Source organism: Puma concolor, chromosome D2, assembly GCF_028749965.1.
Source record: "Puma concolor isolate L17-30 chromosome D2, mPumCon1.1.hap2, whole genome shotgun sequence".
NCBI classification, from domain to species: Eukaryota; Metazoa; Chordata; class Mammalia; order Carnivora; family Felidae; genus Puma; species Puma concolor.
Window position 1 is genome coordinate 54,072,252 of NC_141677.1, and position 14,050 is coordinate 54,086,301.

The 14,050-nt window shown below is 36.0% G+C and overlaps 1 protein-coding gene across 8 annotated transcripts in view; it reads left to right on the forward strand.

Annotated features, from left to right (window-relative positions):
• EXOC6 (exocyst complex component 6) overlaps nucleotides 1-14,050 on the forward strand; it is a 234,594-nt gene that overhangs the window by 61,386 nt on the left and 159,158 nt on the right. For all 8 annotated transcript variants that reach the window (XR_015241737.1, XM_086680379.1, XM_025917949.2 and 5 more), the window contains one exon: nucleotides 13,802-14,006. Coding sequence is in view for 7 of the 8 variants with exons in the window: in XM_086680379.1 (XP_086536505.1) it covers nucleotides 13,802-14,006 (205 nt within the window). In the remaining variant the exon portion in view is untranslated. The remainder of the gene's footprint in view (nucleotides 1-13,801; nucleotides 14,007-14,050) is intronic.

The following is a 14,050-nucleotide window of genomic DNA, read 5'->3' on the forward strand; positions in this document are numbered from 1 at the left end:
CACCCAGGCACCCCTGTCTTTCTGTTTTCTTGATTCTAGGACAGATAGTGATGTTTAGTCTTCTAGATTGGCCCTCTTAGTTTCTTTACTCTTCTTTAACAATTTTTTTTTGACTCTTTACTCACTTTCTAGGATATTTTTTCATTTTTATCTCCTAAAAAATAATGCTGATTTTATTTCATTTCTGCTCTCTGATTTTTAATTTCTAAGAACTGTGTTTTGATCTCCAAATATTTCTTTGTACTTTTTCTTTTTCTTTCTTTCTTTCTTTCTTTCTTTCTTTCTTTCTTTCTTTCTTTCTTTCTTTCTTTCTTTCATAACCTGTTATTGATTCACTGCTAACAGTATTTTGTCTTACCTCTGAGATTTTAGATCTATTGTTTATATCTCTCCTTGCATATAGTCTGTTTCCACAGAGTACCTCCACCCCCCGCATTTTTGTTTTGTTTATTTTTTTCTTTAATCTCTGACTTTGTTGGTAGAGGTGTTTCTCAGATCTGGTAATTCCTTGGTTGACTGCTCATATTTAAATACAGTGGACAGGGGCGCCTGGGTGGCGCAGTCGGTTAAGCGTCCGACTTCAGCCAGGTCACGATCTCGCGGTCCGTGAGTTCGAGCCCCGCGTCAGGCTCTGGGCTGATGGCTCAGAGCCTGGAGCCTGTTTCCGATTCTGTGTCTCCCTCTCTCTCTGCCCCTCCCCCGTTCATGCTCTGTCTCTCTCTGTCCCAAAAATAAATAAACGTTGGAAAAAAAAAATTAAAAAAAATAAATAAATACAGTGGACATAGCTGATTGGAAGCTTTGGGTATGTGGGTGGGGCTTGTTGATTGTGAATTTCACTGTGAGATTACCTAGCTGGGCTATTAGCTATATAGATTACCAGCTATATAGATTACCTAGTTGGTGAGCCTTTGACGTTAATATCTGGAGTTATTTCTTCTGGGGCCCCTCAGATTCCCTAGAGGAGACTTTTCCTGTCTCTTGTCTGGAGGGTAAAGATCTGACTGCCAGCATTCTGGGATCTGAGGTGGTGAAGAGGGCATTTGGTATATATAAACTCTGTTAATCCTCTTGTTTTCATATCAGTACTATTGCCCTCAGCCTTGGGTGGTCTTCCCCTGTTCAGAGATTATCTATTTTAGTCTCTTTAGTGTTTTGCCAAAATGCAGAAAGGTGTCAGATGACTAAGTGGGGTTTGCTTCTTAAACACATTTTCAACCAATATTCCTTACTTCAGCTCTCCTTTCACTCCCTCTTCCATAAGTAGTGGAATTCCTATAAATTATTGACATTTTTGGAGATTCTAGAGAATATTCTTGGCTTCTCAACTATTGACTTAGAATTTAGTTTTCTAAGATATGCTGAGTTTTTTTTTTTTTTTTTTTTTTTTTTTTACCACATGTCCATCAGCTTTCAACATTCTAAAATTTTGTTCTCTCTTCTCCTTTTCTTTTTATCTGTGTGGGCTTATGCTTTTTTAAAAAATCTCTTCATGTTAGTTTATTGGAATTTCAAGAAGGAGTCAAGGTAAAAAGCATGTGTTCAGGCTGCCATTGCACTAGATACCTAGGACCCCACTTCTGGTGCCTTGCCATATTTTTGTCAAGATAAATATCCATATGGAGTAATAAAGGGCGTGAGCAGATGTTATTCCTGGTGATCATTAGAGGTTGCAAATTTAGTGACCTGCAGAATCAAACTGGCCCACAGATATATTTGGTTTGATTTGCAAAATGTAAACAAAAATGTTTTTTGTTAGTTACTATCACTTCACCTTCTTTAAGAGATATCTGGATTTGTGTTCTGATGACTCCCAAAGCTTGAATCTTGAGCTTGGTTTTGACGTCTCTGATTCTTTTTTTTTTTAATTTTTTTTTTTTTCAACGTTTATTTATTTTTGGGACAGAGAGAGACAGAGCATGAACGGGCGAGGGGCAGAGAGAGAGGGAGACACAGAATCGGAAACAGGCTCCAGGCTCTGAGCCATCAGCCCAGAGCCCGACGCGGGGCTCGAACTCACGGACCGCGAGATCGTGACCTGGCTAAAGTCGGATGCTTAACCGACTGCGCCACCCAGGCGCCCCTTGACGTCTCTGATTCTTGTTGAGTCTTTTCACATGGATATTCCACTATCTCAAGTTCAACATGTCTGCAACAGGTTTAAAATCTTTGCATATTTTGAGGGTTGGTCCCTTTTCTGTCACATGTGTTATAAAATATTTACTCTGTGGTGCAGTTTTTTATTTTTTTAAGTTATTTGTTTAGTGGTTTTTTTAGACCCAGATACACAAATCATAAGTCTGTAGCTCCATTAATTTTTTTTATATACATTTTTTAAAGTTTATTTATTTATTTTTAAGAGAGAGAGAGAGAGTGTGAATGGGGCAGGGGCAGAGAGAGAGGGGGGGGACAGAGGATCCAAAGCAGACTCTGCGCTGACAGCAGAGAGCCCAATGTGGGTATCAAACTCACGAACTGCGAGATCATGACCTGAGCTGAAGGCTGATGTTTAACTGACTGAGCCACACAGGTGCCCCTGTAGCCCCATGAATTTTTAAAAAGCAAATACACCTTTATTTATAACCACCAAGATCAAGATTTGAACATTATTTCTACCCCAAAAGCTTTTCTCATACTCTATTCCAGTCATTACCCCAAACAAGATTTAGAACACTTCCATCACCCTTTTATGCCCCTTTCTAATCGGTTCTTCCTTCCTCCTCCAGAGGTAACTTCTTTCTGATTTCTGTCACCAATGGTTAGTTTAACATTTTCTCAGAAGTGATATAAATGGAATCATAGAATATATATTTTTTCTTGTCTAGTACTTTTCACTCCAAATGTTTTGAGATTCATCCGTATTATTGCATATACCAATTGTTTCTTTTCATTGCTGAGTAGTATTCAGTTCTAAGAATTTGTTTACCCATTTACTGGTTGGTGGGTATTTGGGTTGTTTTTAGTTCGGAGGTGTTATGAATAAGACTATTATAAAATTAGTGTACAAGTCTTTGTAGGCAGATGTTTATATTTCTCTTTAATATATGCACAGGAGTAGAATTGCTGGGTTATAGTGTAGGTATAGGCTACCTTTTTATTTTTTCAAATGGTTCAATGAGAATTTTATTATTTTTTTTTTTTAATTTTTTTTCAACGTTTATTTATTTTTGGGACAGAGAGAGACAGAGCATGAACGGGGGAGGGGCAGAGACAGAGGGAGACAGAATCGGAAACAGGCTCTAGGCTCTGAGCCATCAGCCCAGAGCCTGACGCGGGGCTCGAACTCACGGACCGCGAGATCGTGACCTGGCTGAAGTCGGACGCTTAACCGACTCCGCCACCCAGGCGCCCCAACAATGAGAATTTTAGATACTACACATCCTTGACAACATATGATACTGTAAGTCTGTTCTAGATGAGCCATTTTGATACATATAAAATGATATCTCAGTGTGGTTTCAATTTACATTTCTCTGATGACTGATGTTGAGTGCCTTTTCATTTGCTATTCATATGTGTATTTTCTTTTGTAAAATGTCAGTTCAAGTCCTTTACTTATAATTTTAGGTTTAGAGACACATTAAAAATATTTTTTAATGTTTATTTCAGGGAGAGAGAGAGAGAGAGAGAGAGAGAGAGAGAGAGAGAGAGACAAAACGTGAGCAGGGGAGGGGCAGAGAAAGAGAGGGAGACACAGAATCTGAAGCGGGCTCCAGGCTCTGAGCTGTCAGCACAGAGCCTGACACAGGGCTTGAACCCATGAACCGTGAGATGATGACGTGAGCTGAAATCAGATGCTTAACCGACTGAGCCACCCATGCGCCCCAGGTTTAGAGACGTATTGAGCAGAAAGTACAGAATTCCCATATACCTTCCTCTCCCTCACAGTTTCTTGTATGAGTATAGTACATTTCCTACAATTCAAGAACCAATATTGACACATTTTTAAGTCTACAGTTTGTAATAGGGTTTAGGGTTCGTTCTTATATCGTACAGTTTTGTTGATTTTGACAAATGCATAGTGTCACATCTACCATGACAACATTATACAGAATAGCTTTATTGCCTGAAAAATCCCTTGTGCTTCATCTCTTTCCCCATCCCTCCCTTACCAAACCCCTGCCAATCACTGACCTTTCTATAGTTTTGCCTTTTTCATAATGTCCTATAGTTGGGATCATACAATATGTGCTATGTTCAGACTGGCTTTGTTCACTTAACAATATGCATTTAAGATTCCTCCATGTCTTTTTATGGCTTGATAGCTTATTTGTTTTTATTGATGAAAAATATTGCATTGTATGGATGCACCATTCACCTATTGAAGGACATCTTGGTTGCTTCTAATTTCTGGCAGTTAAAAATAAAGCTGCTGTAAACGTTTGTGTGCAGGTTTGTGTGGACATAACTTTTCAGTTCATTTAGGTAAATACCTGGGGGTACAGTTGCTAGATCATAGAGAGGCTGTATTTAGCTTTGTAAGAAACAGCCAAACTGTCTTCCAGAGTGGCTTTACTATTTTACATTCTCAGCACTAATGAATGGGAGTTCTGTTGCTCCACACCCTCACCAGGATTTGGTGTTGTCAGTGTTTTGGATTTTAGCCATTCTAATAGATGCATGGTAGTATCTTGTTTTAACTTGCAATTCCGTATTGGCATGTGATAGCATTTTTTTCGCATGCTTCTTTGCTATGTGTATATATTCTTTGGTGAGGTATCTGTTCAGATCTTTTGTACACTTTTATTTTTATTTATTTTCAATTTTTTTAAGTTTATTTATTTATTTTGAGAGAGAGAGAGGCAGAGGGAGAGAAAGAATCCCAAGCAGGCTCCACACAGTCAGCACAGAGCCTGATGCCAGGCTCAAACTCAAACCACGAGATCATGACATGAGCTGAAATCAAGAGTTGGACACTTAACCGACTCAGCCACCCAGGCGACCCTACACTTTTAAATATGGTTGTTGGTTTTCTTATTGTTGACTTCTAAGTGTTTTTTTTTTTTTATATTTTATAGTACTATGTGTTTTGAAAATATCCTCTCCCATTCTCCTGCTTATCTTTTTAGTCTCTTAACAATGTCTTTTTAGAACAGAAGATACTAACTCACTGCCAAATCCAAGGTCACTTAGATTTTCTTCTGTGTTATTTTCTAGAGTTTTGTGTCTTACATTTATGTCTGTGATCCATTATGAGTTAATTTTTGTGAAATCCATTCATGAACATGGAATATCTCTCCATTTATTTAGATTTTCTTTGATTTCTTTCATCAGAGTTTTGTGGTTTTCTTCACATAGATCTTGTATATATTTGGTTAGATTTATACATAATTCATTTTTTGGTGCTAAAGTAAATGATATTGTGTTTTTAATTTCAAATTCCAGTTGTTCCTTGCTGGTTTACAGAAAGGCAGTTGACTTTGGTATGTTAGCCTGGTATCCTGCAACCTTCCTATAATCACTGACTAGTTCTGGGAATTTTTTTGTTGTTGATTGTTTGGGATTTTGTACATGGACAATCATGTCATCTGCAGACAAGGCTTTTCTTTCTTCCTTCCTAATATGAATACCTTTTATTACTTTTTCTGTTATTGAATTAGCAATGAATATCAGTATGATGGTTAAATAGGAGTGGTGAGGAGGAACATCCTTGCCTGTTTCTGATCTCATGGGGAGAAGCATTATGTTTCTCACCACTAAGTATGATGTTAGTTTTGTATGATTTTTATTCTTTTAAATTTAAGGTGTGTTTTATAGCCCAGAATATGGCCTATATTGGCGAATGTTCTATGTGAGCTTGAGAAGAATATATATTCTGTTGTTGGATGAAGTATATTCTGTAAATGTCCGTGAAACCCAGTTGACTGATAATGCTCTTCAGTTCAACCATATCCTTAACTGAATTTCTGGCTGCTGGATTTGTCGATTACCAGAGGAGTTTTGAGGTCTTCAACTATATTAGTGGGTTTATTTGTTTTCCTTGCTGTTCTATCAATTTTTGCCTCACATATTTTGATACTTTGTTATTAGGTACATACACATTAAGGATTGTTATGTCTTTTTAGATACTGATCATTTTATCATTATGTAATGCTTCTATCTCATAATTTTCCTTGCTCTGAAGTCTGCTTTATCTGAAATTAATATAGCTACTCCAGTGTTCTTTTGATTAGTGTTACCATAGTGTATCTTGTTCCATCCCTTTACTTTTAATCTCTCTTGTATTTTTATATTTAAAGTATTCCTTTGATGCAACATATGGTTGCGTCTTGTGTTTGTTCTCCACCTAGAATTGTAGAACTTCTATAAGAAAATATAGGAGTTTCTCTTCGTAATACTGGGGTAAGCAAAGATATTTTTTAGAAGGATCACAAAAAGCTATACAAAATTGAAAATTGGACTTCAAATAAAAACTTATTTATCAAAAGACTCTTGTAAGAAAATTGGTAGGCAAGCCACAGACTAGGAGAAAACATTTGAAAGATTATTTTTTTGTGACAGGACTCATAACCATAATATGTAAAGAGCTTTTACAAATTAATAAGAAAAAGGAAAAAAAAGAATGAAAATAGGAACTTCTAGTTTCTGTTCTGACATGTAAAAGAGCCTTGTAGTAATCATTCCTGTCTTTACAACAAGAAGTTAAACTGAAAATAAAAAACCTTTTTTTAGATCCATTGGAAAACTGAAATCATAGGGCAATCTGCTACACCCCGAATTAGAGAGACAGGCAATAGAGGCTATCACAGTTTACTGAGAGCAGAAGCCCCTGCTGGAGCTTGGTAGGAACATTTAAAGGTGATTGAGCATGTTCTGGCTTCAGAGATAAAAATTTGGAGGGGCCCAGGAAGTCCACTACTCTTTAATGAGTTTTAGCTTCAGGAGCCCTACCAGAGTCTAGATCTGGTGGAGCCCTACCAGTGAAGATCACAGAAAAATACCAACCGAGAAAGAAAAAAGTAACCAGTTTGAAATAAGCCCTAAGTGTATTCTTAGCAAAGGCCAGCTGGCAAAATTTTGATATGAATCCCATTACTTCAATAGATGTTAAGCTTAATAGCTTTTTTGTTTGTTCTTCTTTTTTTTTACCCTAAATTATTTAATTTATTTTTTTTAATTTGCATCCAAGTTAGTTAGCCTGTAGTGCAACAATGATTTCAGTAGTAGATTCCTTAATGCCCCTTACCCATTTAGCCCATCCCCCCTCCCAGCACGCCTCCAGTGACCCTCTGTTCTCCATATTTAAGAGTCTCTTCTGTTTTGTCCCCCTCCCTGTTTTTATATGATTTTTGCTTCCCTTCCCTTATGTTCATCTGTTCTGTATCTTAAAGTCCTCATATGAGTGAAGTCATATGATATTTGTCTTTCTCTGACTGACTCATTTCGCTTAGCATAATACCCTCCAGTTCCATTCACGTAGTTGTGAATGGCAAGATTGCATTCTTTTTGATTGCCGAGTCAAGAGTAATACTCCATTGTATATATGTACCACATCTTTATCCATTCATCCATTGATGGACATTTGGGCTCTTTCCATACTTTGGCTGTTTTCAGTAGTGCTGCTCTAAACATTGGGGTGCATGTGCCCCTTCGAAACAGCATACCTGTATCCCTTGGATAAATACCTAGTAGTGCAATTTCTGGGTTGTAGGGTAGTTCTATTTTTAATTTTTTGAGGAACCTCCCTACTGTTTTCCAGAATGGCTGCACCAGTTTGCACTCCCACCAACAGTGCAAAAGAGATCCTCTTTCTCCACATCGTCACCAGCATCTGTTGTTCCCTGAGTTGTTAATGTTAGCCATTCTGACTGGTGTGAGGTGGTATCTCATTGTGGTTTTGATTTGTATTTCCCTGGTGATGAGTGATGTTGAGCATTTTTTCATGTGTCAGTTGGCCATCTGGATGTCTTCTTTGGAGAAGTGTCTATCCATGTCTTTTGCCTATTTCTTCACTGGATTATTTGATTTTTGGGTGTTGAGTTTGATAAGTTCTTTATAGATTTTGGATACTAACCCTTCGTCTGATATGTTGTTTGCAAATATCTTCTCCCATTCTGTCTGTTGCCTTTTAGTTTTGTTGATTGTTTCCTTTGCTGTGCAGAGGCTTTTTATTTTGATGAGGTCCCAGTAGTCCATTTTTGCTTTTGTTTCTCTTGCCTCCAGAGACATGTTGAGTAAGAAGTTGCTGCGGCCAAGTTTGAAGAGGTTTTTGCCTGCTTTCTCCTCAAGGATTTTGAGGGCTTCGGGTCTTACATTTAGGTCTTTCATCCATTTTGAGTTTATTTTTGTGTATGGTGTAAGAAAGTGGTCCAGGTTCATTCTTCTGCATGTCGCAGTCCAGTTTTCCCAGCACCACTTGCTGAAGAGACTATCTTTATTCCATTGGCTATTCTTTCCTGCTTTGTCAAAGATTAGTTGACGATATGTTTGTGGGTCCATTTCTGGGTTCTCTATTCTGTTCCATTGATCTGAGTGTCTGTTTTTGTGCCAGTACCATACTGTCTTGATGATTACAGCTTTGTAATGCAGCTTGAAGTCCGGTATTTCTTCTTGAGACAGTTTTCATATCTTATGTTTTATGAAGGACTTTGACCACTTTATCTGAGTTGTTTAATTTATTGGCATAAACTTTTATCCTTTTAATGTCTGCAGGATCTGTAGAAATGTTCATCTTTGTCATTTTCAGTGTTAGCAATTTGTATTAATTTGCCTTGATTTGTATGAAACAAGGCTTATCAATTTTATGGATGTTTTCTTTTCTTTTTTTTTTTTTTTTGAGAGAGAGAAAGAGCTCTCACTCATGCTTGAGTTGGGGAAGGGCAGAAGATGAGGGAGAGAGAATCCTCAGGCTCCACACCCAGCTTGGAGCCCAACTTGGGCGTGGAGCCAGAAACCATGCAGGCCTTGATCTCATGGCTCTGGGATCATGCCCTAGCCAAAATCAAGAGTTGGACGCTCAGCTGACTGAGCCATCCAGGCACCTATTTTATGGATATTTTCAAAGATCTAACATTTGAGTTTATTTACTCTTTGATTTCTGTTTTTGTTTTTTTTTATTTACATTGTTATACTTGGGGTTTAATTTGTTCTTTTTCTTTCTTCAGACAGTGGAAATTTAAAACAGTGATTTTATGCCTTTCTTTTTTATTACACACATTTAAAGTTATACATTTTCCTCTGAGAACTGCTTTATTTGCACCCCACAACTTTTGAAATGTTGTTTTTACTATCTTTTAGTTTAAAATATTTTATTTTCCTTTTTTTTTTTTTTTTTTTTTGCTTTTGGGTTATTTACAAGTGTATTGTTTACTTTTCAAGTACTTGGAAGATTTTTGGGATATGTTATGATCTTTATTATTAATTTCTAGTTTAATACTATTGGGTGAGTGAACATACTCTGTATGATTTCAGACCTTTGACATTTATTGAGACTTGTTTAGTGACCCAGCGTATCACCTGTCTTGATGAATATTTCATGTGTGCTTAAAGAGACTGTGTATTTTGCAGTTGTGGCTTTAATGTTCTAGAAATAACAGTTAGGTTGTGTTAGTGTTAAAACAGTTCAAATTTTCTTTTCCCTTAGTGTTTTGTTTTGTTGGCCAGTTCTATCAGGGGTAAGAAAAGGGTGTTAAGTTTTCAACTATTGTGGTATGTCTATTATCCCTTTAGTTCTTTGAATGTTCTTTTATGTATTTCAAAGCTCTGTTATTAAATGCATTCACATTTATGATTGTTTTATATTCTTACTGTTTGACTCTGTATCATATGAAATGTCCTTCTTTATCTTTGGTGATATTCTGTATCTTGAATTCAACTTTGCCTGGTGTTGATGTGGTCATTTTAGTTATTCCAGCATGCTTATACTAGATGTTTCATGATGTATCTTTGACTTTTTTTTTACTTTTAACCTCAGTCTTTATATTTAAAATGTGTTTCTTACCAATAGCATATAGCTGGGTATTACTTTTTTTCATCCAGTAGGCAATCTCTACTTTGTTCTAGACCATTTACAATTATTTAATTACTATTATGGTTGACTTTTTAATCTTGCTGTTTTCTGTTTGTCTGATTCTTTCCTTCCTTCCTTCCTTCCTTCCTTCCTTCCTTCCTTCCTTCCTTCCTTCCTTTTTATGACTAAGTTTTTTTAGTATATATATTTATCTCTAACTCTGTTCACTTACTAGTATATATCTTTGTTAAACATTTTAGCAGCTACTCTAGAGAGCACAATATGCATGTTTAACTCACCACAGTTCACTTTCAAATAATGTTGTTAGACTTCATCAAAATATAAAACTTATAACAGTACAATTGTATTCATTCCCACCCTCTGTTTGTTGTGTTTTTGTTTTAACATAATTTACTTATGATATACATATACGTTATATATATCATACACCTATTAACCATAATTAAAAGAGAGTTTTTATTTTTTTTTAATTTTTTTTTTAACGTTTTATTTATTTTTGAGACAGAGAGAGACAAAGCATGAACAGGGGAGGGTCAGAGAGAGGGAGACAAAGAATCCGAAACAGGCTCCAGGCTCTGAGCTGTCAGCACAGAGCCCAACGCGGGGCTCGAACTCACGGACCGCGAGATCATGACCTGAGCCGAAGTTGGCCGCTTAACCGACTGAGCCACCCAGGCGCCCCTAAAAGAGAGTTTTTAATAAAACTTACCCACTTAACCTTTCTGTTGCTCTTTTTCCCTTTTTGCAGATACAGACTTCTAACTGGTATAATTGCCTTTAGCATGATAAATTTTGTTTAGTATTTATTGTAGTACACATCTGTCTTCTGAAGAAAAGTTTCTTGCTTTGTGTATCTGGAAATGTGTTTATTTCACACATTACAAATGTAATTAGATTTGTATATTAGATTTGTAATTAGGTCTTTTTTCCTCTGGCTACTTTTACGATTTTACTCCATATGTTTTGTTTTTATAAGTTTGACTGTGATGTGCTTAGGTGTGATTTTCTTTGCAGTTATATTACTTGGAGGTTATTTAGCTTATTTTGAATCTGTGAGTTGATACTTTTCATCAATGTAGAAAATTTGGGGACTCTTATTTCTTCAAATATTTCTTCACCATTATTTTCTCTCTCTCTTTTGGGAACTCCAGTTATATGTATGTTTGATCATTTAATGTCCGTAATTTCTAGGAACTCTCCTTTTCTCTTTTCTGTTTCATACTGGATAAATTTTTGGACCTATCTTAAACTTTACTGAGCCTATTTTTATTGATCTCACAGTATTCTGAGATCCTGTTTTTTTCTTTGTGTGTATGTATTTGTGTATTTTGCATAATGTCTGTTTAGTTGTCTTCACATTCATGAATAGTTTTTTCTTCCGTATCTAGTCTGCTATTAAATAGCCCATTGAGTGAATGAATTCTTCATTATGATATTTTATTTTCAGCTTTTTCTTTTGATTCTTTGTTATAATATCTGTTTCTCCACTACAGTTCCCCATCTCTTCATGATTCTTAACTACTCTTTTTTTATTAGATTCTATAATACATGTTGTTGTTAAAGTTTCATCTGTTAATTACAAGCTCTAGGCCAGCTGTATGTATACTTCCATTGACTTTTTTCTTTTCCTTTTGGGTCACAGTTTTCTACTTATTTATGTATCTTGTAATTTTTTCTTATATGTAGGATATTGTACTTAGGATAGTAGAGACTGAAGTAACAACTTCTATGATAGTTAAAAATCTGGTGAATTGGAAATGCTCAGGGGAAGGCAAATAAAGTAAGAACAGTGACATAATTTGTACCCTATGGGCTGGAGAACCATTAGAGTATTCACATGTTTTCCCTTTAAGAATGACACATAATTTTTTTGAAATGTCTCATACTTATAAAAGCACACATCTTGGTAGAGGTTTAATATAGGGAGAAATTTATTTTAGTATTTATAAAAAATAAAAAATGCCAATAATGTGGACATCACTAGATTATTGCAGTTGACTTACAAATAGGTATTAATCTGTTCTAGAATAATTTTAAAGATAATTTCCATGATATGTTTTAAAATAGGATGTAAGTGGGGCGCCTGGGTGGCGCAGTCGGTTAAGCGTCCGACTTCAGCCAGGTCACGATCTCGCGGTCCGTGAGTTCGAGCCCCGCGTCGGGCTCTGGGCTGATTGCTCAGAGCCTGGAGCCTGTTTCCGATTCTGTGTCTCCCTCTCTCTCTGCCCCTCCCCCATTCATGCTCTCTCTCTGTCCCAAAAATAAATAAACGTTGAAAAAAAAAATTTTTTTTTAAAATAGGATATAAGCATATAGATCTGGAATTGTTGTAGATATTGACTAGATGTAATCATGGCCAAATTGAGGTAATTACTACATGGTAGCATCAGGTGGTGCTGAGATCGTGACCTGAGCCTAAGTTGGATGCTTAGCCAACTGAGCCGCCCAGGCACCCCTAGTCATCTAATTTTTAAATTAGTGGTAGATTTTGTGACAGTTTGCAAAATATACTCTATCTTTGGGAATATAGGCTGGAGAATCAACAAATATCTTTAAACTGAATTAAAAAAAATTTTTTTTACTGTTTATTTTTGAGAGAGAGAGAAAAAAACAGCACGAGCATAGGTGGGGCAGAGAGAACAGAGACACAGAATCTGAAGGAGGCTCCAGGCCCCAAGATGTTGGTACAGAGCCTGGCACAGGGCTTGAACTCATGAGATCATGACCTGAGCCAAAGTCAGGATGCTCAACTGACTGAGCCACCCAGGCACCTGTAATTTTTGTTCTCTAGATAGTGCCTTTCCTCATTTTTAATATCCAAATCAATGGGAAAGTGTCAAATATTATTTGATTAATTAAAAAAAAATCCCTCTAGCCAAAACATAAGAGACTCTTAAAAACTGAGAACAAACTGAGGGTTGATGGGGGGTGGGAGAGAGGGGAGGGTGGGTGATGGGCACTGAGGAGGGCACCTGTTGGGATGAGCACTGGGTGTTGTATGAAAACCAATTTGACAATAAATTTCATATTAAAAAAAATCCCTCTACCTACTTTCAGTGGATTTTGGTGGTGAATATTATTGTAGGAAACTGAGAGTTTTGTTTTCTCTACCAATTAATTATAATACCTTCGCCGAATTATATACTCTCTGTGTTTCAGTTTCTCATCTATAGAGTGTAAATAGTAATGTCTGCCATAGACATCTACCTCATAGAAGACTAGAGAAAATCAAAGTATGTATATGAAAATACACAGCAGTTTCTCTGGGGCATAGGCTGTATTTTACTAATTACTGCATACTCACTGTGTCATTCAGTATATATTTGTTGGGTTGAAAATAAATCAGTCTGTGGTTTTTTACTTGTTTTTTATGATGCCTATTATTATTACTAAGTGCTTTAAATAGTGTAAAATTTAAAAAAAAATCTCCTTAGTATACATTTTACTTGCATTTGAATTAAATCCATACATTATTTATGTTACAGTACATGGATGGGAGAGATATTATGAAAGCACATGTCAAATAACTAAATATTCTCATTAAAAATTTTGGAACTTTTTCAAGGTATACATTTACTATGATGACTATGATACTGCTTATGGTGTTATAGATTTAGATGAAGTGAAATAAGGAAGCTGTATGGTAGTATAAGTCGTGAATTTTCAGCCTGCAAACTTGTTCATATGGTATAGTTTGTGTAAATAGAAATAAATATTAATTTTTCCTATTTTAACTATAACTGTGTCCTTTTTGATTGGAGTGTTTGGACTGATTATTTTGTAAAATTAATGTAATAACTTTTTATAGAGTTTTATTTTTAACTTTCACAGGTATTATTCTGCTCTAAAAACTATGGAACAATTAGAAAATGTGTATTTTCCCCGGGTTAGTCAATACCGGTTTTGTCAGCTAATGATAGAAAATCTTCCTAAACTCCGTGAGGATATTAAAGAAATTTCCATGTCTGATCTCAAAGACTTTTTGGAAAGCATTCGAAAACATTCTGACAAAATAGGTGAAACAGCAATGAAACAGGTGAGAATAAAAAGAAAATTCTTAATGTTTAAAAAAAATTTTTT